General features: G+C 35.4%; 1 protein-coding gene across 1 annotated transcript; it reads left to right on the top strand.

Moving 5' to 3' along the window:
- Nucleotides 1-4,985: 4,985 nt before the first annotated feature.
- Nucleotides 4,986-22,194, top strand: ADAMDEC1 (ADAM like decysin 1). Its single transcript, XM_025873816.2, has 14 exons — nucleotides 4,986-5,118; nucleotides 6,992-7,107; nucleotides 7,970-8,046; nucleotides 8,764-8,842; nucleotides 10,334-10,410; nucleotides 11,435-11,621; nucleotides 11,839-11,901; nucleotides 12,581-12,652; nucleotides 12,938-13,107; nucleotides 13,467-13,548; nucleotides 14,233-14,363; nucleotides 15,518-15,695; nucleotides 20,012-20,097; nucleotides 21,516-22,194. Exons 1-14 carry the CDS (start codon nucleotides 5,031-5,033, stop codon nucleotides 21,520-21,522), a joined length of 1,413 nt encoding a protein of 470 aa, XP_025729601.1. The 5' UTR covers nucleotides 4,986-5,030; the 3' UTR covers nucleotides 21,523-22,194.
- Nucleotides 22,195-23,948: the final 1,754 nt, after the last annotated feature.

Below are 23,948 nucleotides of genomic sequence, written 5' to 3'. Positions count from 1 at the left end.
AAGCAGAAAAATCAACAAGGAAACAATGGCTTTGAATGACACACTAGACTGGATGGACTTAACAGATATATTCAGAACATTTCATCCTATATCTTTTCAATATCTATGTCCTCCCCCAAGTTAAGGAAGTTTTCTGGTATAATTTGTTCAAACCTTCTGCTCCTTTTTCTTTCTCTTCTTCTGGGATTCTCTTCATACGAATGTGATTATGCTTTATTGAGTTGCTGATTTCTCCAAGTCTACATTCGTGATCCAATACCTTTCTTTACCTCTTTTTTTCAGTTTCATTATTTTCCATAATTTTTTCTTCTATACTAACTGATTTGTTTCTTTGTTTCATCCATCCTCATTGTCATTACACCCATTTGGCTTTGCATCTTGGTTGTAGCATTTTTTATTTCAGCCTGACTAATTTTTGGTTCTTTTATCTCTGCAGTTCTTTTATCTCTGCACCTTCTCTAGTGTCTTCTACGCTTGTCTCAAGCCAAGCTAGTACCCTTATGATTATTGTTTTAAATTCTGTTTCAAACATCTTACTTGTATTTGCAGTGATTAAATCCCTGGCCATGACTTCTTCCTATTCTTTCTTTTTTTAAAATTTATTTTAATTTTTTAATTAACATATAATGTATTATTTGTTTCAGGGGTACGAATTCCCCATCTTGTCATTTTGTCTGGGTCACTGTTTTTTGGTGTGTGTGATTGTTAGGAAAGCCTGTTTTATTCCTGCTCCTGAGAAAAATGACTGTGTTAAAAAGAGGTCCAAAACAAAACAAAACAAAAAACAATCAAAAAAGAAGCTAGATCCTAGGTGTGTTTTGGTCTGCTTGTTAAAAGAAGCTAGATCCAGAAAAATAAATAAAATAAATAAAATAAATTTCAAAAAATTAAAAAAATTGTTTTAAAAAGGAAGCTAGATCTTAAGTGTGTGTTGGTCTGTTCATTAAAAGAAGTTAGATTAAAAAAATAAAAGGCGGGGGGGAAGCTAAATCCTATTTCCCCTAGAGTTGAAGGTTTACAGCACTCTATGACTTGGTGTGTGTGAAGAATTTGTGCTGGGATTTTCGGGGAGGGACAGGCTACTCTGAATCTCAGATGAACTTGCCCTAATGAAGATGTACCTGCAGGGCACGGGACGGGGAGGGGGCGGGGGTGTGTGGGGGCACCCACGGGGAGGTGCTGTAGGACTACATGTAAACAGCTCTGGCCTCCACTGGGTGGTGCTGTTTTGCTCCCTGAAGTCAATCAGTGCTGATGGGGATGGAGAATGGTATTGCCCCACTCTTTCATCCCTAGAGCAGGGAGCTCACTCCCACCACTCTTCAGGAAGCCTTCTCAGAAGAACAAACAATTACTCTCTTGTGTCCCAGGCTTCTGCTAGATCCCTGCCATCACCCTGCCTGTGTCTGAGCTGTCCCCCTGCCAAGCAGCATAGCAGTCTTGTGTTTTATCTCAGGCACAAGTGGCTGGGTTTCAAAACTCCAAATTTAGAGATCCAGGCAGTCTGGACTGGTGCTGATCCTCTGGGGGAGGGTCTTGCTGCGCTGTTGCCAGTGCCTGTTTGTCCCAGAAATCGGTTGTACGACCATGCAGCAATTCATAGTTTATGGTAAAGTGCAGCTAAAAGCTGACATGAAGGTCTGCTGCCCTCCGGCGGTGTCTTTGTTCCTATGCTAGGGCACAGGACAGCATACTGGTGCTGCTGGTTCTTTTGCCCCTGAAGAGCCTGTGCCACCACTCTCAAATACTTCAAGCAGCTTCCCTGTGACCCAGGGGATCCTCAGACTACACTGCCCACTCCTGTATCTCCACCCTCCTTCTCCACTGGTGTACCACCGATCCTGCCAAGTACAACCCTGGCCATGGTGCAGACCTCCAAAACTTCAGACTCTGTGCTCTGAGTATTCAGGGATGCCTGGATGTCTCAGTCAGTTAGTCATCTGACTCTTAATTTCAGCTCAGTTCATGATCTCAGGTTCGTGGGATCAAGCCCCGCCTTGGGCTCCACTTTCAGTAGGGAGCCTGCTTGGGATTCTCTCCATCTCCTTATGCCCCTCCCCCTACTCACGTTCTCCCTCACTCTAAAATAAATAAATAAATCTTAAAAAACCAAAATAAAACAAAACAAACTTGTGGTATTCGGCCCCTCTCTCCCTTTCCCAGTCAATGGTTTTGGAAAAGTTTCTCTTGTGCAATTCCCTCTACGTGCTTTCACTCTCTCGCTGTCTCTTTCTTTCTTTCTCCCTCACTCTTTCCATGATCAAGGCTCCCCCCACTTCGTAGCACCTGCAGCTCTTCTCTCCCCCAAATCAACTCGCCACAGATCCTACCTTCCAGGTTGTGGCATTTTTTTTCTACCTCTAGCTGTGCAATTTTGCTGTTTCCATCCTCCGATCGGTTTTTTGGGCGTTCAAATGATCTAGCTGTGTTCAAGGGATGAGGCAAGCTTCAGGTCCCCTTACTCCTCCACCATCTTAACCACCTCCCTGTTTGTTTCTCAGCTAATATTACCTAGTTCTCTCCACCCACCAAATGATAGGCTTCTAAAATCTACCCCAACACAATGCACAAACTTCAACAGTCATGCATAGCATTTATACAAATTGTATCTGTTTGTAGATTTATCTTAATTAGACTTTGTTGCAGGAATACCTCAATAGTAAGGATAGTATCAGGGTCATATTGGAATGCCTAGAAATGTAGTATTAACTTAATATAAACTCAAACTTAACATGGTCTCCATAAATATTTATCTTGTAATACTGTTAGATAATTAATAAACAAGATGAAATTCCACTTAATAGAGTGAAAGTAGAATTTTAAACTGCAATAAGAGTTGCCAAAAGGTAATAAAACAGCTCCCAAATACTGAAAGACATTATCATTCTAAAACTGTATTTCCAGCTAAACTACCATTAAAGAATAAGGTAAAATAGTCTCAGCAAAAATGAAAAGAAAACATGAAAGTGCTTCTCTAAGAAAATTTTAATGACATGTTTATCAAAGAAAAGTTAACCCAGAACAACACAGGTTTAAACTGCACAGGTCCACTTACACCTGGATTTTTTTTTTGAGAAAAATATAATACAATACTGTAAATCTATTTTTTCTTCCTTATGATTTTCTTAACATTTTCTTTTCTTTGTCTTACTTTATTGTAAGTATACAGTACATACTACCTATAACATACAAAATATGTGTCAATCAACTATGTTATCAGTAGGCTTCTGGTCAACAGTAGACTATTAGTAGTTAAGTTTTGGGGTGGTTAAAAGTTATACCGAGATTTTCAACTGCACAGGGGGTCAGCACCCATAATCACCACATTTTTCAAGGGTCAACTATATGTTTCACTAGGAAATTTCTATTTTTAAAAAAGAACTGATGTTAAAAGAACCTGTGAGCAAAGAAGGTGGTATATATATGAGTGATTTCAATTAGCATCATCTGTATAAAACACACAACTAATGATAATGACTAATTTGGGCATGAGAATCATGATAGAACTAAAATACTTGACAACAACATGTAAGGTGGCAAGGAGTGGGTTATGGATAAGAGTTAAACTGTGCCAAGGCCTTGTATTATTTGATAGTAGAGATGTTAATTAAGATTATATTCTGTTACATTTTAATGACAACCACTATAGGTTGTATGTAGAATGTTGATCTTCTGGATCAGCAAAATAAGTATAAAATTACAAAGAAAACTTAAATGACTCAAAAGAATATAAAAGGATGGAAAACAGGCTAGCTAGACCTAGGGAAGTAACTATAAAATTTACAGTCACATCCTAGTAAGTCCCCAAATGTATCAGGAAAATTAGCCTCAGCAGTTAAAGAGCGTAGATTTCTAGATTGGGAAAACTATAAAAGGAAATGCAATTTGGTGATAACTCTCTGAGAAGTTTCATGTCAATGTATATGAAGAATCTCACATCGATTTACCTTTTTTAATTAAATAATACCATTTCTAGTAACTAGTAATTTATCCACAAGAGGTAATTAGAAGTGGCAATTGAAGAAATATACACATACTGAGACACACATAAACACAGAAATGCTTCATGCTGTGCAGAAAAATAACAGTTTCCCAAAACCCTCTATACAATAAGAACTAAAGTTTATAAATTTTAATTTCCTTTTATTTCTTTTCTTTTATTAGTAAATAGAAAAGATATAAAAATGCCACAATGTTAATGGAAATCCTTTCCTGATGATGGGCCTTTAGGTAGCCAACTTTTTTTTCTTAAATATTCCCTTGATATTTATGACCATGAAAATTCATTATTTTTGTAATCAGAAAAATACTGTAATTTTTCTGCAGTGGTGTGCTTCAAATGTACTTCATATGCAGGATAATTAGGTTGAGGCTCATAGTGCCGGGAGAATCTACATTGTGCAATTCTTTATAGCCTTACATGTGTATGTGTCATGCATGTGTGTGTATTACCTTGTACAAATTTTATAAGAAACTTGAGGTAGGTGTTGTTATTATCTGTTTTTACAGATAAGGAGACTAAAGGTCAGGGAGATTACAATATGCAAGTTTGTAAGACTTTACCTAGTACTTGCTTTATAGATTCTGTGTTCTCTGTGCCAACTTCTCAAAATATGTATGGAATACTAATACCTTTTTAAATTTGTAGATCAATTTCTATAAAGTTACTGACTGGCAATTGTGGTGGTGCAGTTTGGTGAGTATGCAAATATGTACACAGGCATCTCAGCCTTAGCTGATCCTTTCCCACCACTATAGGAACACCAGGGCCAAGCTGCTGTCCAGATATAAATTCCTTAACAAGCTGTAACCACAGACATAAACACCTCTCTTAAATGAGGAACATTCTCATGATCTTGACACTGCAATTTCTTGGCAATTTCCCAACACCATTAAGAAACATTCCCTAATCTCACAAAGAATGCTTGAGGTTTTTCTGTTTTGTTTTTTGTTTTATTTTGTTTTGTTTTTTGTTTTTTGTAAAGAGAAGTAGAGGAAGATAAAACTGGACTGCTGGGGAAACCAGTTTCATGCTGTGTGGGACGTCTCAGCTATACGCAGTAGGCAACATGTCTTTGGCACTACTTTCTGTCCTCTGGCTCATCATTCAAACTCAAGGTAAGCACTAAAATATTGACATTTTATACAAAAGTCAAATTATTTAATGCATTTTTAAAGTACCCTTGAAAAAGTAACATTCTTATATGACCCAAAGATCACTACTGTTTGCATTTTGGTATATTTACTCAATTTACATAAACTCCATGCTCATAGTCAAGGTGTTGTGATTCGTATAATAATTTAGTTAGGATGTGCCTGAAATTTTACTTCTCATTCAATAATTCTCCTAGATCTATAATTGTATTTTCTAAAACATACAGCCCAAATAACACCAGAGGATTAACTTCCAGATCAGAAATCAAGAATTTTCTCACCATCTCCAATGCTATCTTGAATAACATTGATATTTTATACTCCATAAAGAGACAATCATCTATCAAGACACAATTTGACCAAAAATTGTGTTAGGATGGATGACAAGGAAGACTTTTAAGTAAAATTAGCATTAGACATAATTACAGTATTAAGCAAAATTAAAACTTAATTGACCAACTGAACAAAGACTAAAATTTATTAAAATTTATTCTAACCTCAACCCCACAACTCTTTCCATTAACTGGATTCATATTCTCCATTGATTAAAAAAAACTCTTAGTAATATATTTATAAATTTCCTGTTTTCCGGTGTAATGAGTCCTTCTTGGGATAGCATCATAGCAGAACTCTGGGGTCTGACTAGGAGAAAATTTTTGCTTGATTATTTTCCTTCAGGTTCTCCACATCAGCCAGGTGTTAAACTGCTTCGTGTTCCCAAGGTCACCCTGTCTTTCAGTGGGAAATTGTCTCTAAGCATAGACATTTACCTTTGAAAATGGGAGCATTTAAAAATAAGACTGACCTTACATGAGTGATTGAAAAATTAAAAGAAAAGGTAGATAAAGTGCACCTATACCATCTTCCTAGACTGGTGCTGCATAATTTTATATATTTTATGTTATTCAATTTTTACATCAACCTCCATTTTAGATAAGTAAACTGATAGGAAAGCAAAATAACTTTTATAAGGTCATTTAGCTAGGACTTAAGACCACATCCTTTGGCTCTGATATCAGTTCTCTTCCTACAATATGCAAGCAAAATATAAAATTGTCTGTGTAATATTATACCAAGTGTATCAAGAAGGACATTTAGCCTACTTGCTATCTGATTTTCCTACTTGCTATCTGATTTTCCTACTTGCTATCTGATTTTCCTACTTGCTATCTGATGCTTTGAAATTGCTCCAGCAGGCGATAACACAAATTTTGTTTCCTATGAAATCTGAAGTCTTGAGGGTAAATGCTAATGAGAGGGAAAACATAATGGTTTATTGTTACACTTAGAAATAAAAGTAAAATAGTGGTTAGTAGAGTCTTCTCTAATAATGAGGTATTAAATGCTTATGAAAAATTTGATTTTTGGAAGAGGTAGTCAGGGGTTGCACCACAAAGAGAAAAAGACATAGAAAGCAAACAGAAATCTCTGAGAACACTGAGAGGAAGACTCGCAATTTTGAAGAGGACTACAGAGGAAGAGGGGGCTGGCCTACAAGGCAGAATCCACAATTTTGAAGAGGACTACAGAGGAAGAGGGGAGCTGGCCTACAAGGCAGAATCCTGGCTCCTGTAAGCTTCCATGTACTGAGCAATCCTCTGAAGAATTATTTCACCATCTCCCTGTCTTTCCAGAATAAGTAGATAGAGCAAATAAAATTTCTTTGTTATCAAAGTTGATAAGGAGGAAGAAGGACGACCTTGCTTTTCTTAATACTTACTTTCTGGATGGGAATTCAGCCTTCCATGCCATTTCAACAAAGCCAACCAACCCAAACCAAAACAAAACCCAAGACCTTTACATGTATTATATTAATATTTTCTCTTTTCTTCTCCAGCAATAGCCATAAAGCAAACACCTGAATTAGAGCTCTATGAAGTAGTTCGTCCTAAAAAACTACCCATTTTACACAAAAGGGAGATACAGAACAACCAGACAGAGAATGGCAAAGAGGTAAGTAATGTGAATAATAGTGGGATTTCACAAGCAGAGAGCCAATAAAGGGTCTTTTTAGTAATAGAGGTGATGCCTAACAGTTTACTTTTGAAGCCCATATCCACAGCTTCTCTTTGTCCAGAAAAGAACGTAGGATTCTCAGAATGCTTTTACATTTAAGCAGTAGGAAGAGAGTTAACTATTTCACTTGATCAGAAAAAATAAAGCTGCCTAGACATTTCTCTGTTTGGAGGCTAGGGAGAGAGCCCAGGAAGGGAAGCCATTTCTAGAAAGAAATGTTTCTTGCCAAGTTCACCAAACAGTACCCTCACCTCCTGCCCCACAGAATTGCCTTTTCCTTGACCCTTTTGCTTATAATGGAGAATTCAACATTATCTCATTAATTAGCAAGGTTTACAAAATTAAAAAAGATATTAACTCTTTGACTCTTACATTGTTGCAAGTACTTATAATTTTTACCTCAATTCTTAGTAGTTCTTCGTTGGTTTTCTTTAGTATATTTTGTTTGGTTTTTTTAAAGTAAGAAAAATATGTGCCTTATTATTAAACCATTAGTGATCCATTAGGATACACAGGACAGTATACTGTACAGGAGGGCAAATAATAAGTTCCTATCTTACATGGTAGAGTTAGTTTAATCTGTGAGTATTATTACTGCATTATTGTACTTTTTGGAAATCCATCTTAATGTACAATTTGTATTTTATTTTACTTATTTTAAATATATGAGAACTATTTTATATTACAGGCACTTGTAATTATTCTATATATATATACTACATGTATTATTGTATTATAATCATTTTACATAGACTCAGAAATATAAATTGATATCAGTATATTATTAAATATTTTTTAGGAAAGATATGAACCTGAACTTCAGTATCAGATTACATTAAATGGAGAAGAAGTTGTTCTTCATCTGCAAAAAAGCAAGTAAGTTGTAGTTCCTGAAAGTCTAATCACTAGATTATATTAACAGAATATGGAAAAATAAACCTTCTTGAGACTCTATTTAATGTTATTTGAAGTAGAAGACATGAAACATGTTGAGTTTTAGACGTTACTAGATTGTGCTAATGTTAGCTAAGAGGGTTGTGGCTTTCTAAGGAAATTACATGCAAAGTATAAAGCAAAGAGAGCAACACAGATAAATATTTTTCTTCCTTAATACTTCTCCCAATTTACTGAAAATCTTTTCTACCCATATGAACTCAAATTTTTGACGTGGCTTCCCATTATTTTTATAAGAACGTAGGTAAGGGTCATTCAGGGCAAAGAGCCTGGAGATAGATCCCTGGGGATGGGGCTCAACCAAATTGTACATCTGTTAGTAAACTTCTCCCTGATAACAATGGTCTTTTATGCACGTTAGTCTTTGATGCAAAGAATACCAAAATAACCCATTTGAGGATAGAGAATTTTCAGCTGAAAAGTATCTGGGGGCAATTCTTCCCTTGAATCTAATGGGCATAATTAATGCTTTGATTTGCTTCAGCAACAGAGTTCCAATGTTGAAAAAGGATCAGTGAGTCAGAATGTCTGCTGTATCTCAGTATAGACATAATCATTCTTTTAGTGCTAACGATCATCCAGGAACATTAGCCCTTATTACCACCCTAAGTGTATCTTGCAACTTTTTGAACTTTGCAGACATCTCCTGCGGCCAGACTACACTGAAATATATTACTCACCCACAGGAGAGGAAATCACTACAAGCCCTCAGAACATGGTAGGTTCTGAATACTTTCTGGGATTCTTTCTGGGATCTGCCACTTATGTTGTAAAATGCATAGGTCCGAGGACAATTAAAAAAGAAATCAAAGGACTTGGAAACAAGGTGCTTGTCTATGACCAATGAGCCAACAGATGAAAAGATGAAAAAATCATAGTCAGCTTTTTTTTAAAGGTAAGGATAGTAGGAGGCTTCCAAGTATTGCATTTGTAGAAGCAACCACAAGTCCACTTTCCTCTAAACCATCTTATCAAAAGGTTAGAAATATTCTGCCTGGTAGCTACTGAAACATCATACAGCTATTTACTATTTTTGAACAATATAGGCATATATCCTGCGATCAGAAATGGAATATTAATTATTTAATTAATATAATTTTATGTCTCACTAAACCACCATGCCATAGATAATGCCAAGGCCTAGATGTCAGACATAGAAAATCAATGCCTAAGACTGATTTTCCTGTAAGAACAGGAAGAGAATACAAAAAGACAATCATAGGCTGTGACCAAGCTAAGTGAATTCCTCAGAGCCACTCTCCTTGGGCACCCCACACATGTGTGTCTCTATAAAAAGGCAAAACTTCTGTCACAAAATGGCTCTTTGTTCCCCTCTCACATAAAATCTCTGGTTTCATGGATATCTGGATTTTTGCTAACACTTAAATTAATTCATGCTCAAGTGTGAATGGCTGATGATATCTTAATTTGGTACCTTTTCCAAGTCCTCTACAAGAAAATGTTTATGATGACAAGGTTTCTTCCAAATCAAGAAAAACATAGACGGAATTTCAGACCCTAAAACAAGTCAGTTTATTTTGAACAAGAATTTATTCAATAGCTTTGTTGGATCATTCTATGTAAGTGACCCCCTACTTTGCTTATATGGAGCACCAACCATGTATGACTGTCTAGTTGTGAACAAATTTGCTGTGGTTTTGATGCTGGTAAAGGGATTCCACTAACACGCCAATTAAAATGACAAGTTGGACTAGCCCCATGAGGGGCTTAGGAGTGGTAGTGTGACTTCTTGAGAACCCTGGAATCTAGAAAAATGGATACCTCATTTTATTGATATGTGATGCACAGTGTCTTAGGGACTCACACAGGGAAGCCAAGTTCTCAAAAGAGGGTCTTCAAACCTGAGGGCTCTCTGGAAGTACTGTCGATCCCAGGGGGGCTGGCCACTTCTCAGATGCAGCAACTACTTTCACCAGAGACCACTTAAGTTCACACTCCTTGGACTTTTCTATCATGCAATTAATGCCGGAAAGACAATTCAGCCATCACAGATGGAATTTCCAGGGTCAGTAGTGGAACAGGTCATAACATCTCTGAAGTTCTCACTGTTTTTGTTTCTGGGAACTGGTCTGGCTGCCACCACTATTTGAAGAACCTTCCTACATATTCAAAATAACAGCTTTCACCACAACTGTGATATGTTTATTCTTATAGTTAAAAAAATATATTTCTTTTTTTCCATCTTTAGGAACATTGCTACTATAATGGACACATACTAAATGAAAAGGATTCTGTTGCCAGCATTAGTACTTGTAATGGGTTGAGGTGAGTCACTTGCAAAAATATTAAACATTAAGTACAATTCTATTACACAGAATTGAGTCTTCCTGGATGTCATGTCTTATTATCTTGGTGAAATCTTCTGCATAGATAAAATGCTTTTAAAATGAAGATTAAAGTATCACACTTGCAATCATTTTATAATTATGTTTAACATGATTTTTAACAGTGTATGTGTTCACACGCACATGCTCGTGTGTGATATTTCTGTTTACAAAAATAATTCTTGCCAATTAGGGAAAATTTAGAAAGTAAGAAAAAGTACAAATAAGAAAATAATTACCACAAAATTGTGCTTAGGAGTGACTGCTATCATTAACATTTTGTCATGTTTGCAGCCTTTATGCATATAAACATGTATCTTTTACATGGTTGAAATATGAAATAAAATACATATAATTGTTCTTCTAACCTGGTTCATGCCACGTGATATCATAAGCCTTTTCCCATATCATAAAATGCCTTCATAGACATATTTTTTAATGACTATCTATGCTGTATTTGTAGTCCTCTGTCATACTAATTCACTTTATATTTCTGAACTCATTTTCTTACTAAAAAGAAGAATTCTTTAAACTACTACTAGTTCCAACCTGTTCCTCTGGCTGATTTGCTCATGATTCTTTCTCTCCTTTGGGGTTCTCAGCATCCAAACACTTCTTTACTCTGTCCTCCATGATATTCCTAGGACCTGCCAAGAAATATTTGCTAAGTGTATAAATAAACTATGGACAAATATTTATTGAGCTTATGATATAAATTCTAAATTCTCTGGGATAGCTTCACCTTAGCAATTCTTGTTCAGAAATTTCTAGTAAATAATATAGACTTCATTTTACTATTGACAAGTACTGATTATAACTTAAATTAGCAAAAGTTAGCTAGAAAGCCTATGAATGAAAACTGTATTTGTGAGCTTATGATTTAGGTAGAGGTATACTCTGTTCTGGTCATTACTGTGACTCTGTGTGGCAGAGAATCTTGAAATATGAGTGCCTGTATCTCACAGGGGATACTTCACACATCATGACCAAAGATATATGATAAAGCCTCTGAAAAGCACAGACCAAGAAGAACATGCTGTCCTCACATATAACCAGGAGGAGATAGACCTGGCTAATCACACTTGTGGTGTAAGAAGTGTTGGCAGGAAACAAGGCCATATTCGAACTTCCAGGTCACTCAATATCCCAGAGGTAAGTGTAGATTACCTATGTCATCGTTTCTTCCAATTATCTCAACAATGATATATGGTATACCATTGTGTTCAACAGTTACTGGCATAGGTAAAGGCTGTAATTCACTTACTTATTCTTTAACTTAATTTCCCTCTGGAAAAAAATCTCATTGCACATTTTTCAATCTTTTAGGATAAAGATGATTATTAATGATGTTATTTTACTCTTTGTAAAGCAAGAAGACTTTCTTCAGGCTGAGAAGTACATTGATCTCTTGTTGGTGCTGGATAATGCCTTTGTGAGTATGAAATACGTATGCTTCTTGAGCAGTTAAGTCAATTTCTAAGTTTTCTTATCAAATGAGCAAAGGAAATAAGCTATCCTAGCTGAAAATGCACTCTGGCCACCTGATTGTCACATCTTTTCTACCTGCTTTGCTGCCAATAGTTCTCATTCACTTTCCAACCCTTTAATACCCACCTGCTGCCAATATATTCAGATATTGGAAGTATACTTAATACCAGAGAGCTATAAGAAATCAACCATAATGATGAAAAACAAAAAAAGAATGGGTTATTGAAATATTTTCAAAATTCTCACCCTATTATGTAAATATAGAGTAGATACAAAGCTGTATATATTTTACAAATTATATTTATATCCATAAAATACTATAATCTGTGATCTTAAATTAGCAAATATTGCTTTATAATCAAATTTTAATAATATTGAAATGGTTAGAAATATTGAAATTGTTAATTTGATATCTTCAACTTAAAATGAAAAACATTGAAATATATATGTTGCCTACTTTTTTTCTTACCTTTAAAAAGAATTTGTTGAAACACAGTGTTATATAAGTCAGACATGAATGAGTACACATTTACTTATGTTGAAGTGTGTAATTTTTCTTAAAATGTTAAATCCTGTACCATGTCAACTTTTTTAAAATTATGTTTGCATTTCATATTTTACAGTATAACATGTATAAGGGGAATCTGACTTTGATAAGAAGCTTTGTGTTTGATGTGATGAACCTACTCAATGTGGTAAGATATTTGTCCTGTAAACATGTATTTCCACAGAGAAGCTTGGGGCTTCTCTATGGTTTCACCAAGTAAGGAGTTGGGAGGGTCACAGTCAGGAGTTTTGGGAAATTTAGCAGGCAAGGATTAACATCAAGGTAAAATCACATGTACTATATAGCAAAGGCAACTTCTAGGATTTCTATTTTCAAAATGTGATACACTTATCCATCATTTATGGTGAACAAAAGATTTAAGACAATAAAGAAATCTCAAACATTTTCATGAAAAAAAATGCTCTTCCCACAGATTTATAATACCATAGATGTTCGAGTGGCATTGGTAGGTATGGAAATCTGGTCAGATGAGGATAAGATCAAGGTGGTACCCAACACAGGTGGCACCTTTCACAACTTTCTGAATTGGCATCGTTCTAACCTGGGGAAAATGAGGATACATGACCATGCACAGCTACTCAGGTGAGCAGATGCTGACCAGTGCCGGGTGTATGAAGGCAGAGTGGAGAATTATCCCAAAAGGTTCTTGGCAGAGATTTCTGTTCAATTGTATCTCCTCAGTCTGTTGTCAGAGAGGCTGAAGTTCTACCATTAGGAACTCACCTGTAAGAATGTGGAGACCCATGTCAGGTTTACTAAAATGGACTCCTGGAGGTGGTGATCATCTGTGATCATATAATGCTATGGAATAGCAGAGGCTTTTCTGCAGCCTAGTGAATATAAAAAGGGTGGAGCAACATGGGAAATCTGAAACATAACTGACAAAAGCTAATGGTTCCAAAGACTCAGCTTGTGACAACAGACCTGTAATTTTCACACAGTGGAAATGGCTTCAGCAATGGACGTGTAGGAATGGCAGCCTCGAATTCCTTGTGTTCCTCCGCTTCGGTTGCTGTTATTGAGGTTTGTAAGCTCATAGTGAGGCTCCCTGTGACTCTGTGTCCTCTATGAAGACCAGAATGGTGCCTTATACAGAGTTAACACAAAGAACATTTGCTGAGTCAGTAAATAAAAGTAGAGATGAACCTACTGGTAAATCGTTACACTGAAGATACCTTGGATTATAAAACAGAGTATCTCCTTACCTTGGCCCTCCCGGAAGTCCTCATTCCTTAGTTGGTATTAGGGAGTAAGAACCGGACGATTGGAACAGAAAGGGAACCCAGATGCCCTCTGTGGCCTGAGCCAACCTCAAATTAATTATCTTCAGTATCAACGGTCAGAGAGGTCAGAGAAGGTGCATTTTGATGTCATATGGCCAAGTACTGCCAATGTCAAGCATTATGACAATAGGTTTTGGAGGCCTTTGAATACATAGTATGGTACTTCTTAGGAAGAATGTAATTACCTTAATTTACTCATCGTTCACCAAGAACTCCTCGTTAGCTCAGAAAATATTTATTGAGCATTGATTCAATGGTTGGATTCACAGGAGCCAGCCACTTCAAATGTTAATTCAACATTTTACAATAGCCAATGACAGGGAAAGGAGCTTAATGTCTCATTATTTTTCATCTGTCGAACTATTTTATCAAACTAGGAAATAACTGAATATAAGTAATAGATGTTTCTTTTTATTTTTTCCAGGCTAAGAAAAAGAATAATGTGGCTCTTGTAGGAGTGATGTCACATGAGTTGGGTCATGTCCTTGGTATGCCTGATGTTCCATATTATACCAAGTGTCCCTCAGGGAGTTGTGTGATGAGTCAATATCTGAGGTGAGACCTTGTCACCCCTGAGAAAAAAATACGTATTTCTTAAATCTTAAAGAATTCAGATGCAGTCTATATAGTGAATGGGTATTTTTTACCAAGGGCTGTGAATCCCATTAATTCACGCTATAGCCTCTTGATGCACAGGTTTGACCAGCTTATCAGGGCTAATTATTTAAGATTTCCAAATATGCCAAGTTAGAGATTATGAGTATGGTAACCATGTTATTTTAACTTAAAATAATTTTAACTTTAAATAACATATTTTTTAATAATAGTCGAGACATGAAAACAACTTAAGTGTCCATCAATAAATGAATGGATTAAGAAAATGCTACACACACACACAGTGGAATGAAATCTTGCCCTTCACGTCAACGTGGACGGACCTAGAGGGTATTATGCTAAGTGAAATAAATCAAACAGAAAGAGACAAATATCACATTATTTTACTTATAAATGCAATCTAAAACATAAAACTAATGAACAAACAGACAAAAACAGAAATATACCTATAAAAACAGAATAAACTGGTGGTTGACAGTGGGGTAGGGGTTGAGCAAAATAGATGAAGGGGATTAAGAGGTACAAAATTCTATTAAATAATAATATGTGTTCTAAAAATATGTATCTAATTAAGATGATGACAACATTCTTATATATCTTCATCACTAATCACTAAATCCATTTTTATGTTATTAATTAGCTTCTAATACCAGTCACTTTGCAAGAACTTGGGATAGAAAAATAAAAAAGAATACCTTGCTCTTAAAATCCTCATGAATAGGAAGACAAATATATCCAAATATATCCTAAGTCTGCAATTATTTCCTTTCATTAATTCATTATTATTATCTCTTACCTCTCAGCCCTCAATGGTGATCACAAATGGTGAGGCTCATTCATCATTCCTGCCATTTAGGACAGTACTGGATCCACAGAGGAATTTAAATCCTTCCAGTTCTACAAGCTCAGTGTTTAGGGAAACAATTTTCCAACTAGCGTAGTATTTATGCTCTTTTGCCCTCCACATATAACATAGTGCAATCTTAAACAGATATTGAATTTGGAATTTCCATTGAACCAGGTGATATAGTTAGAGAAGTCAGATTCTCATGTTAATTTATCACTAGATTTCATGATTTCTCTTCTGGTTGCAGTTCAAAATTCCCAAAGGATTTCAGTACATCCTGCCGTTCACATTTTAAGAAATACATTTTATCTCAAAAACCAAAGTGCCTACTGCAAGCACCAATTCCTAAAAATATAATAACGAAACCAGTGTGTGGGAACCAACTTCTGGAATTAGGAGAAGACTGTGATTGTGGCTTTTCTAAGGTATGAAAATATCTGCAATTTAAAAAATTTTTAGAGAGTTATTGCAGCATGAGAATTATGCTGTTTTCTTTTTCTTTTCCTTCTTCAAGGAATGTTCTTTTGGAAATTTTTTCTAAAGACAAACATGGCATCATGGTAAAAAAAAATAGGCTTGCACTTGCAGTTTTCTTCATTTTTTTAAAAGACTTTATTATTTATTTATTTATTTATTTATTTATTTATTTATTTATTTATTGCAAACTAGGGGAGAGGCAGAGAGGAGGGAAAGGGGAGAGAGAGAGAATCCTAAGCAGGATCCACACTGAGCACAGAGCCTTACGTGGGACTCCATCTTGCAACCCTGAGATCATGACCTAAGCTGAAACCAAGAGTCAGATGCTCAACCTACTGAGCCACCCAGGTGCCCCACACTTGTGTTTTTAATACTGGTTTTCGACACATTTTGAAAGGCATTTCAAAAGCCAGGATACACTTATGACATGATTGTATAAAGTTCAATGTAAAGAAGTAAATCGTTAACCATAACATGTCACTTACAATCTTTCCTAGACATATTGGTCAGAAATTTTTAAATCATCTAAAGTCACAGTTGATCATTTGTTGAGCAAAAACACTTACAGATCTAGAAGCAAGGTCTCTCCATAGAGAAAGCTGGCCTTTCCTCACCAAGCCAGTGTATAAACCAGACAGTAAATGAAACAGAGAAAGAGAGAAAGAAAAATCACATAAACCTGTAGAAAATAGGTTATTAATATAAAACATCTAAGATAATTACTATAATTCTGCTAATCTTTATAAAAATCTGTCCCTGCAAAGTATCAATGTACTGTAAAGAATGTCTCTGATAAATATTTGCCAGCAATCCCACACTAGTTTCTAAGAGAACATTCTGAGGTCCTAGCAATCTTCTTTTACTTTTAAGACTGAAAAAAACGAGTTACTATTTGAAGAGATTTTTTTTATGTGTCAATCTGCAAAATAAATTTTTATGTACACCATATCTCCTTTATTACACACAACAAACCTACAGAATGGGTTTTGTTATTATCCCAACTTAGAGAAGTAAAACTCTGAAAAGTTAAGTAACTAGTTCCAAAGATCCAAAGCCAGTAATGGATGAAGCCTGTGGTAACCCAAGGTTCATTCATTGCTTTAAGAGGCCGCATGACAGTGGGGAGGGCATACATTCTCTCTATGCTTCAGTTATTTATTCAGACTTTTTAAACTGTTGAATTACATTAGAAGATTTCATAGTGTAACTTAATCATTTGTAAAGAGTATTACAAATATTCTTTTAGTTATAATGAAATATGAAATAATGCAGGTGATTTGGTGCTTTATGATAAGTTAGATATAAGTTCATCTCATTCCTCCTTGCTTGCATTCCCACATGGCTCCTCGGGTGAAAGGCATTTGAAGTTGTTCACAAGCCGGGGTACTTCTGATTTCCGCAGTCCCAGGGCCTATAGTCAGTGCACACTGACAAAGAGAGACAGAGAGAGAGAGAAACACTGTGTGATGTGTAGGATCTAAAATTGTCTAAGTATATCAGCCAGCTCCTGTATTGCTTCCATTTTGTGTTGATTTTCTTCTTAAGGAGTTGAATAAAACTAGAGTTCAGGCTTATGAACAGCTGAATTTTATATAGCTGTTTTCCTACCTAAAAAGTAGTTTATAAACTTTATATAGTATCTTTTAGTGAATAATCCAATTTTCCATGATCTCATATGCTATTTTACTATTTTTATGTACCCATTTAGGTCTATTTCGAGATCTTAAAAACAACCATTCTGCTGATCTACCTAGATATTATCATACACTATTTTAATGACTTTAACCATGCAATGCATTTTAATATCTGCAGTGGCAAGTGTGTTCATTTCTTTTTTTTCTTTTTTCTTATTATTATGTTATGTTAGTCACCATACATTACATCATCAGTTTTTGATGTAGTGTTCCATGATTCATTGTTTGTGCATGACACCCAGTGCTCCATGCAGAACGTGCCCTCCTTAATACCCATCACCAGGCTAACCCATCCTCCCACCCCCCTCCCCTCTAGAACCCTCTGTTTTTCAAAGTCCAACATCTCTCATGGTTCATCTCCCCCTCTGATTCCCCCCCTTCATTCTTCCCCTCCTGCTATCTTCTTCCTGTTTTTTTTTTTTTAACATATAATGTATTATTTGTTTCAGAGGTACAGATCTGTGATTCAACAGTCTTAAGTGTGTTCATTTCTTGAGGTGGAATTTGCATCATCACTCTTCAGTGTTCATTCTCCCATATAGCTCTTGGTACTTTTTTTTTGTCAGTTTGCTCACAAATACAATTGAGATTCTGATTGAAATGCATGAAATTCTTATTTTTCTCCGAGGGCCACTGGGATTTTCACAATATGATTGTTTTATTGTTTTAAAGATTTTATTTATTTGAAAGAGAGAGAGACAGCAACAGAGATAGTGAGAGAAGCACAAGCGGGGTGAGGGGCAGAGGGAGAAGCAGACTCCCCACTGAGCAGGGAGCCTGATGTTGGGCTTGATCCCAGGACCCTGGGATCATGACCTGAGCCAAAGGCAGATGCTTAACCAACTGAGCCACCCAGACACCCCACAATTTGATTGTTTTAAAAGACTAATTGTCTTTTGAGTTTCTCAGAAAAGTTAAATATAGTTTTTCACGTAGTTCTTGCATATGATGAAGCTTATTCTGAAGTATTTTCTATTTTTCTTTTTGCTATTAGTGTGTGTAGTGTTTACCTTTTTATATTAGGTTCTACTTTATTACTCCTTTTGATGTTATTTTATTATTACCTTAAAAAGTGATCTTAGTGACTCATCCATTGTTTTTAGAGTTGATTCTCTATTTTTTCTAGGTCAAATATTTTATTACATAAAAAGAATGAAAATGTGATTTATACTTTCCATTATACTTTCATATCTTTTCTTTGTCTCATAGTATTTGTCAGAATTTTCATAAAAATATAGACTATAAATAATCCATGTCTTACTGTTTATTTTATTAGATATATTCTTGCTATTTATCAGCCAGATTTTCTTTCTTTATAGATTATCTTTACTTTCTAATCTTTGCCATCTATCACAATAATATTAGTTGTTTTCTACCCTCAGTCTCTTAATGTGATGGATGATATTACTTTATTCTGTATTGTGGAGACACCCTTGTATTTTTGGTGAAAAAAAAAAACACTGCATAGTTGTAATGGAAGAATTATTATATTAATAAACTGCTGTTTTGTTAATATTTTATTCAAGCTTTTGCATTTATATTCAAAAATGAGAATTATGTATGTACATGTATGCGTGTGTGCCTGTGTATATGTATGGATGCAAGTGTATACATATGAATGCACATGTGCATGTCTGTAGGTGTGTGTGCATGTTTATACGTATGGATGCATGTGTATACGTGTGAATGCACATGTGCATGTATGTAGGTGTGTATGCATGTGTATATGTGTGTGCGCCTGTGTATATGTATGGATTCATGTGTATACATATGAATGCACATGTGCATGTATGTGTGTATGCATGTGTATATGTGTGTGTGCCTGTGTATATGATGAATGTGTACACATATGAATGCACATGTGCATGTATGTAGATGAGTGTGCATGTGTATATGTGTGTGTGTGTGCCTGTGTATATGTATGAATGCATGGGTATACATATGAATGCACATGTGCATGTATGTAGGTGTGTATGCATGTGTATATGTGTGCATGTGTACCTGTGTATATGTATGGATGCATGCGTATACATGTGAATGCACATGTGCGTGTGTGTAGGTGGGTGTGCATGTGTATATGTATGGATGCATGTGTATGCATATGAATGCACATGTGCATGTATGCAGGTGTGTGTGCATGTGTATATGTGTAAGTGTGTGCATGTGTATGTGTGTGTGTATTCATTACCAGCTCTCATTATCAGAATTATGCAGGCTTAGTAAAATAAATTGAGAATTTTAAATTTTTTTCCCTACCTTGAAATAGTTTGAATAGCAGAGAAATATTCTCTTGAAGTTTTAAATTAATTTACATGTAATATCATCTAGGCCAAATTTATTTGTGGCAATTCTTGGATAAATCTATTTTTGTCCTTTTTAGAGGTAGTTTTCATTGCACTTAACATTATTTTCTATTTTTAAGTTTCCTTGGTCATTTCCTCTGGAATCTATATAGTGGAGTAATTTAGTTTAAAAACTGAAATTTTTTTTGCTATCATGTACTAAAACTGCATGCACCTGGTCTATAGAAAAAATGCTGAACCCACTTTTCCATTGTGTGTCTTTTAAAGGAATGTTCCAATCCTTGCTGTGAGGCCATGACCTGTAAATTAAAATCTGAAGCTGATTGTAGAGGAGACACTCTGAACCATATCGTGTAAGACCTTCTTTTCTCTTTTTTTGTTTCAAAATATTTTCTCACTTTTATTTCAGATTTGAGAAAGATGCATCACTGAGTTCTGCAATACACTAAAACACAATTTACTTCACATTTTTATTTTGTTAATTTTTTGAAAATTTTTATTATTTATTTTTAAATTTTTTTTACTTCACATTTTTAAAATAGTTCAGTTTCAGAAAGGAAAAAAAAAAGCCACCATACTGAACAAAAACAACTCAGGGTTGTATGTATACTAATATGCTAATGAGAAAAGTAGCTACATGGTTATCTGTGAGATGTGAGATTAAGACTGCTTAAATCTATGCTAAAAACTGTATAAATTTCTATTAGGTTGTGATGAGTTTAATACAAACTAAGAGGAGAGAAAGAAAAGTTCATTTATAAAAAGCCCTCTGTTGAGCACATTTTACTCTTGATTAAGAGCTGATAATTGTAACTTACAAGGTAGAAAATCAATAACATTTAAGAACATATACTATATGATTCGATGGTTTTACTTCTTTTAAGGTGTTTCAATAAGCTATAATCCACGTATTACTTTTGTGTTTTATAGAATCATATATCAGTTGGGCTAGGGAACTCAACTGCTCTGACTGAATATGGTATTTATTTCAGTGAAAAATAGTCTCTGAACAACAAAAAATCATAAATGGGGAAAAAGTTGGGATAAAATATATGGAAAGTGTTATTACTCCCCACCCCCTTCCCCGAATCTTTTCTGGAATTGAACCTGCAGAGACATTATAAAGGGAATAATTGACACCATCAATGATCACTTCCTTAAGAAAGGGTTCTTTCCACAATGAATCGTGGATCACTACATCAAAAACTAATGATGTATTGTATGGTGACAAACATAACATAATAAAATTAAAAAAAAAAAAAGAAAGAAAGGATCAGCCAGGTCTTAAGACCAGGAGCAGCATTCATTCCTTTCACAAGCCCCATTTGACATGGCCTGCTGAAACCCATTCAAACTGAAACCCCTGTGTGATCCACTCTGCAGGGAATTCTGGAAATTTTGCTCATCTTCTTATTTGGTCACAGAGACAAAAACGTAGCATCTAAAAAAATATCTGTTCAACCCCTCAGGGGCTTGGAATAATAAGTGGGCAAGTCTCATTACTGGGCAAGATTGGCAATCTAGTATTATGGAAAGGAAATTGGACTTGGACTCAGGAAACTTCAGTTCTTTTCTTAGTTCCACCCAAAACTAGCTGTGGGACTTCAAACCAAGTTATTTAATGAGTGTTCTCACCTACAAACTGGAGCTAGTGCTGTTGTCGCTCAGTAGGGTTCTTAGTACTATTTAAATTTTATAAATGTTATCAATGTTATATAACATTTTATAATTTGTAATAACCATGGCTTACAATTTTTTTTCTTTTAATCAGACAATGAATCAAAAAATCTACTTCATTGAAATGCTACTTGCTAGGACAAGAATCAAGAAATCTAAACATACCAGGAGTCTTGTACTTAGATATATTTTGCTTTTCACTGGCATTATACTTTTTACATTTTTATCAGTCCAGCCAACAGGTAAATGTACTCAGTGAAATTGCCTGTTTTCTAAAGCCTGATCCTTAATGTATTTTTAAGGATGGTGAAGGTTGTTGCCTAGCTTTGCTCTTTGGAGAATGAAAGAAATTAACCCTTGACCAAAACCCCTCAAATTATGCAAGCTCAAGTCAGAACTGTAAAATTACAAGTGGCTTATGTTTTTACCCTACTCTCATTTTACTAGTATAGCCCATGACAAAATAAGACCCCTTGAGTGAAGACTTTGGCAGAAGAAGGGAGAACAGAATTCATGTGTCATGTACTGATCCTCAGTATTCCACTTGCCTTGCTCTTCGAAGTGTGATAGTTGTCTGTCTGTATCACGTCAAAATTAATTAAACATAAACATTTTTCATTTTGTCATGTATAATCCTCTCACCAGCACAGATGGTGTTAATTTTGAGAAGTCTTAATGCTCACAATTTAGCTCAACCATCAAGGAATGCTTCATTCATCTGTTGATTTAACATACCCCATAATGTCAATGAATAAAACCACAACTTTTTGAGGTTCTTGTGTGTGGTCATTTTCAAAAATAAGTATTTTGGAGTTTCGTTGTAGGTTTGCGTTAGGTGTTAAAGTCTCACATGATTAATTTGACTATTTTTCCTATGGTCCTCTAACCATATTGCCACACAAACCAGGCATCACAATATGGAGATGAATAAAGGGCACATCGCCTTTTAAAGCCCAAAATGAAAAGACTTGAGGCCAGTCACATAAGATGAGACTTCATCCTGAGGTTTCTTTCTTTAAATACTTTTTAACAATTACTCAAAAAAATTACTCAAAATTCCATTGATGTTTATACTGGGAGAACAGAAACTAAGACATACTTCTAAAGATTGGGCTTTGAAAAGAACAACCTTCCAGAAAGCCCTGCTTATGGGTGTTGCCTATCTCCCCCTTCACTGCCTCACTATTATTGCTGGGCTTGGCACTACCAAGGCTAAAGTTGAAGCTGCTTGTCCGATGTCACTGAGAGCCATGCTATAACCTGCAGGCTTGAACTGTCAATATTTTTACTGTCCACTGGTTGGATACAGACTTCCAGCCAATTCTTCCAGGGCAAAAAGGTTTCTTTTGGCGTATTTCCCTCCCCTACTTTATGCTCAGATAAAGGTTTCTTATACTAAAACTGTCTGACTTGCAAAAATTATAGACAGTGAGTATGTGAGTGTCGATTGTTAGATTTTCAGGAATATTATGAGCTGGTTATGAAACACAGCCATTACTTGAAACCATCCTGTATAAATTTATAATTAAATAAATTATATTAAATCTTATGGAGTTCTCAGACGCTTCTCAGAGTTCTTCAGAGAAACAGAATATATATATACATATATATAATGAGATATATGTATTTTATGTACTTAGCCATGGGTATGTATATAGGTATTTTATTATATACATAATTTATTATATATCATATATGCATATACATATTTATAGAGAGATTGAGATTTATTATGAAGAGTTACTTATTACGAGGAATTTGCTCACACGATTATGAACTCTGAGAAGTCCCAGGATCTGCCATCTGCAGCTGGAAAACCGGAAGAGCTGGTGGTGTAATTTAGTCCAAGGGCAGAAAATGAGGTGGAATGCCCCAGCTCAAGTAGGCACGCAGGAAATAAAAAGAGTGAACTCCTCTTTCTTCTGCCCTTTGTTGTCCTCACTGCCTCAACAGACTGGATGACGTGCACCAACATGGAGAAGGGCAATCTGCTTTACTGAGCTCACAGATTTAAACATTAAGCTCATCCAGAAACACCCATACAGACACACCAGAAATAATGTTTAATCTGGGCACCTCAGGGTGCAAGCAAGTTGACACGATTAATCATCACAAAAGCAAAGGGCATATTCAAAACTTATGACTTCCTATTACACTACATTTTGACCTATGCTCTTCTGACTAGTTCTACCATAGCTGTGTGTTGCCAGTGCTATCCACCCACACGGGGCACACATCAACCATACACCTCAACTGCACGTTAAGTGATGTCACATTGGTAGCTTGAAATGGACTGTGGTGGGAAAATTATATTATAGAAATAAGCAAATGTTATTAATTGTTTATTGATTTGCTTATGTCTATACTTAAGAAAGTGATGGAAAAAATTTATAATGCAGATTAAATTTAAAAAAAATGAGTTGTTATAGCAATTATGATGTGACTAGCATAAAACTCTGAGATATTACTCCTTCAGTATTTGAAAACTCTTGTCCAGTTCAACAAAGTATTTACATCTTTGACAAAT

Source organism: Callorhinus ursinus, unplaced genomic scaffold, assembly GCF_003265705.2.
Source record: "Callorhinus ursinus isolate GAN/ISIS: 27379988/994484 unplaced genomic scaffold, GSC_fseal_2.0 scaffold4, whole genome shotgun sequence".
NCBI classification, from domain to species: domain Eukaryota; kingdom Metazoa; phylum Chordata; class Mammalia; order Carnivora; family Otariidae; genus Callorhinus; species Callorhinus ursinus.
The sequence above is the reverse complement of the archived record's forward strand: the minus strand, read 5'-3'. Positions and strand labels throughout refer to the sequence as shown.

Bases quoted from the DNA above. Each gene is read 5' to 3' on its own strand.
- ADAMDEC1 (XM_025873816.2), top strand. From the start codon at position 5,031: ATGCTGTGTGGGACGTCTCAGCTATACGCAGTAGGCAACATGTCTTTG. The intron at 11,622-11,838 runs GTAAGTGTAGAT...CTCTTTGTAAAG, and splicing joins GGTCACTCAATATCCCAGAG to CAAGAAGACTTTCTTCAGGC. The intron at 15,696-20,011 runs GTATGAAAATAT...TGTCTTTTAAAG, and splicing joins GTGATTGTGGCTTTTCTAAG to GAATGTTCCAATCCTTGCTG.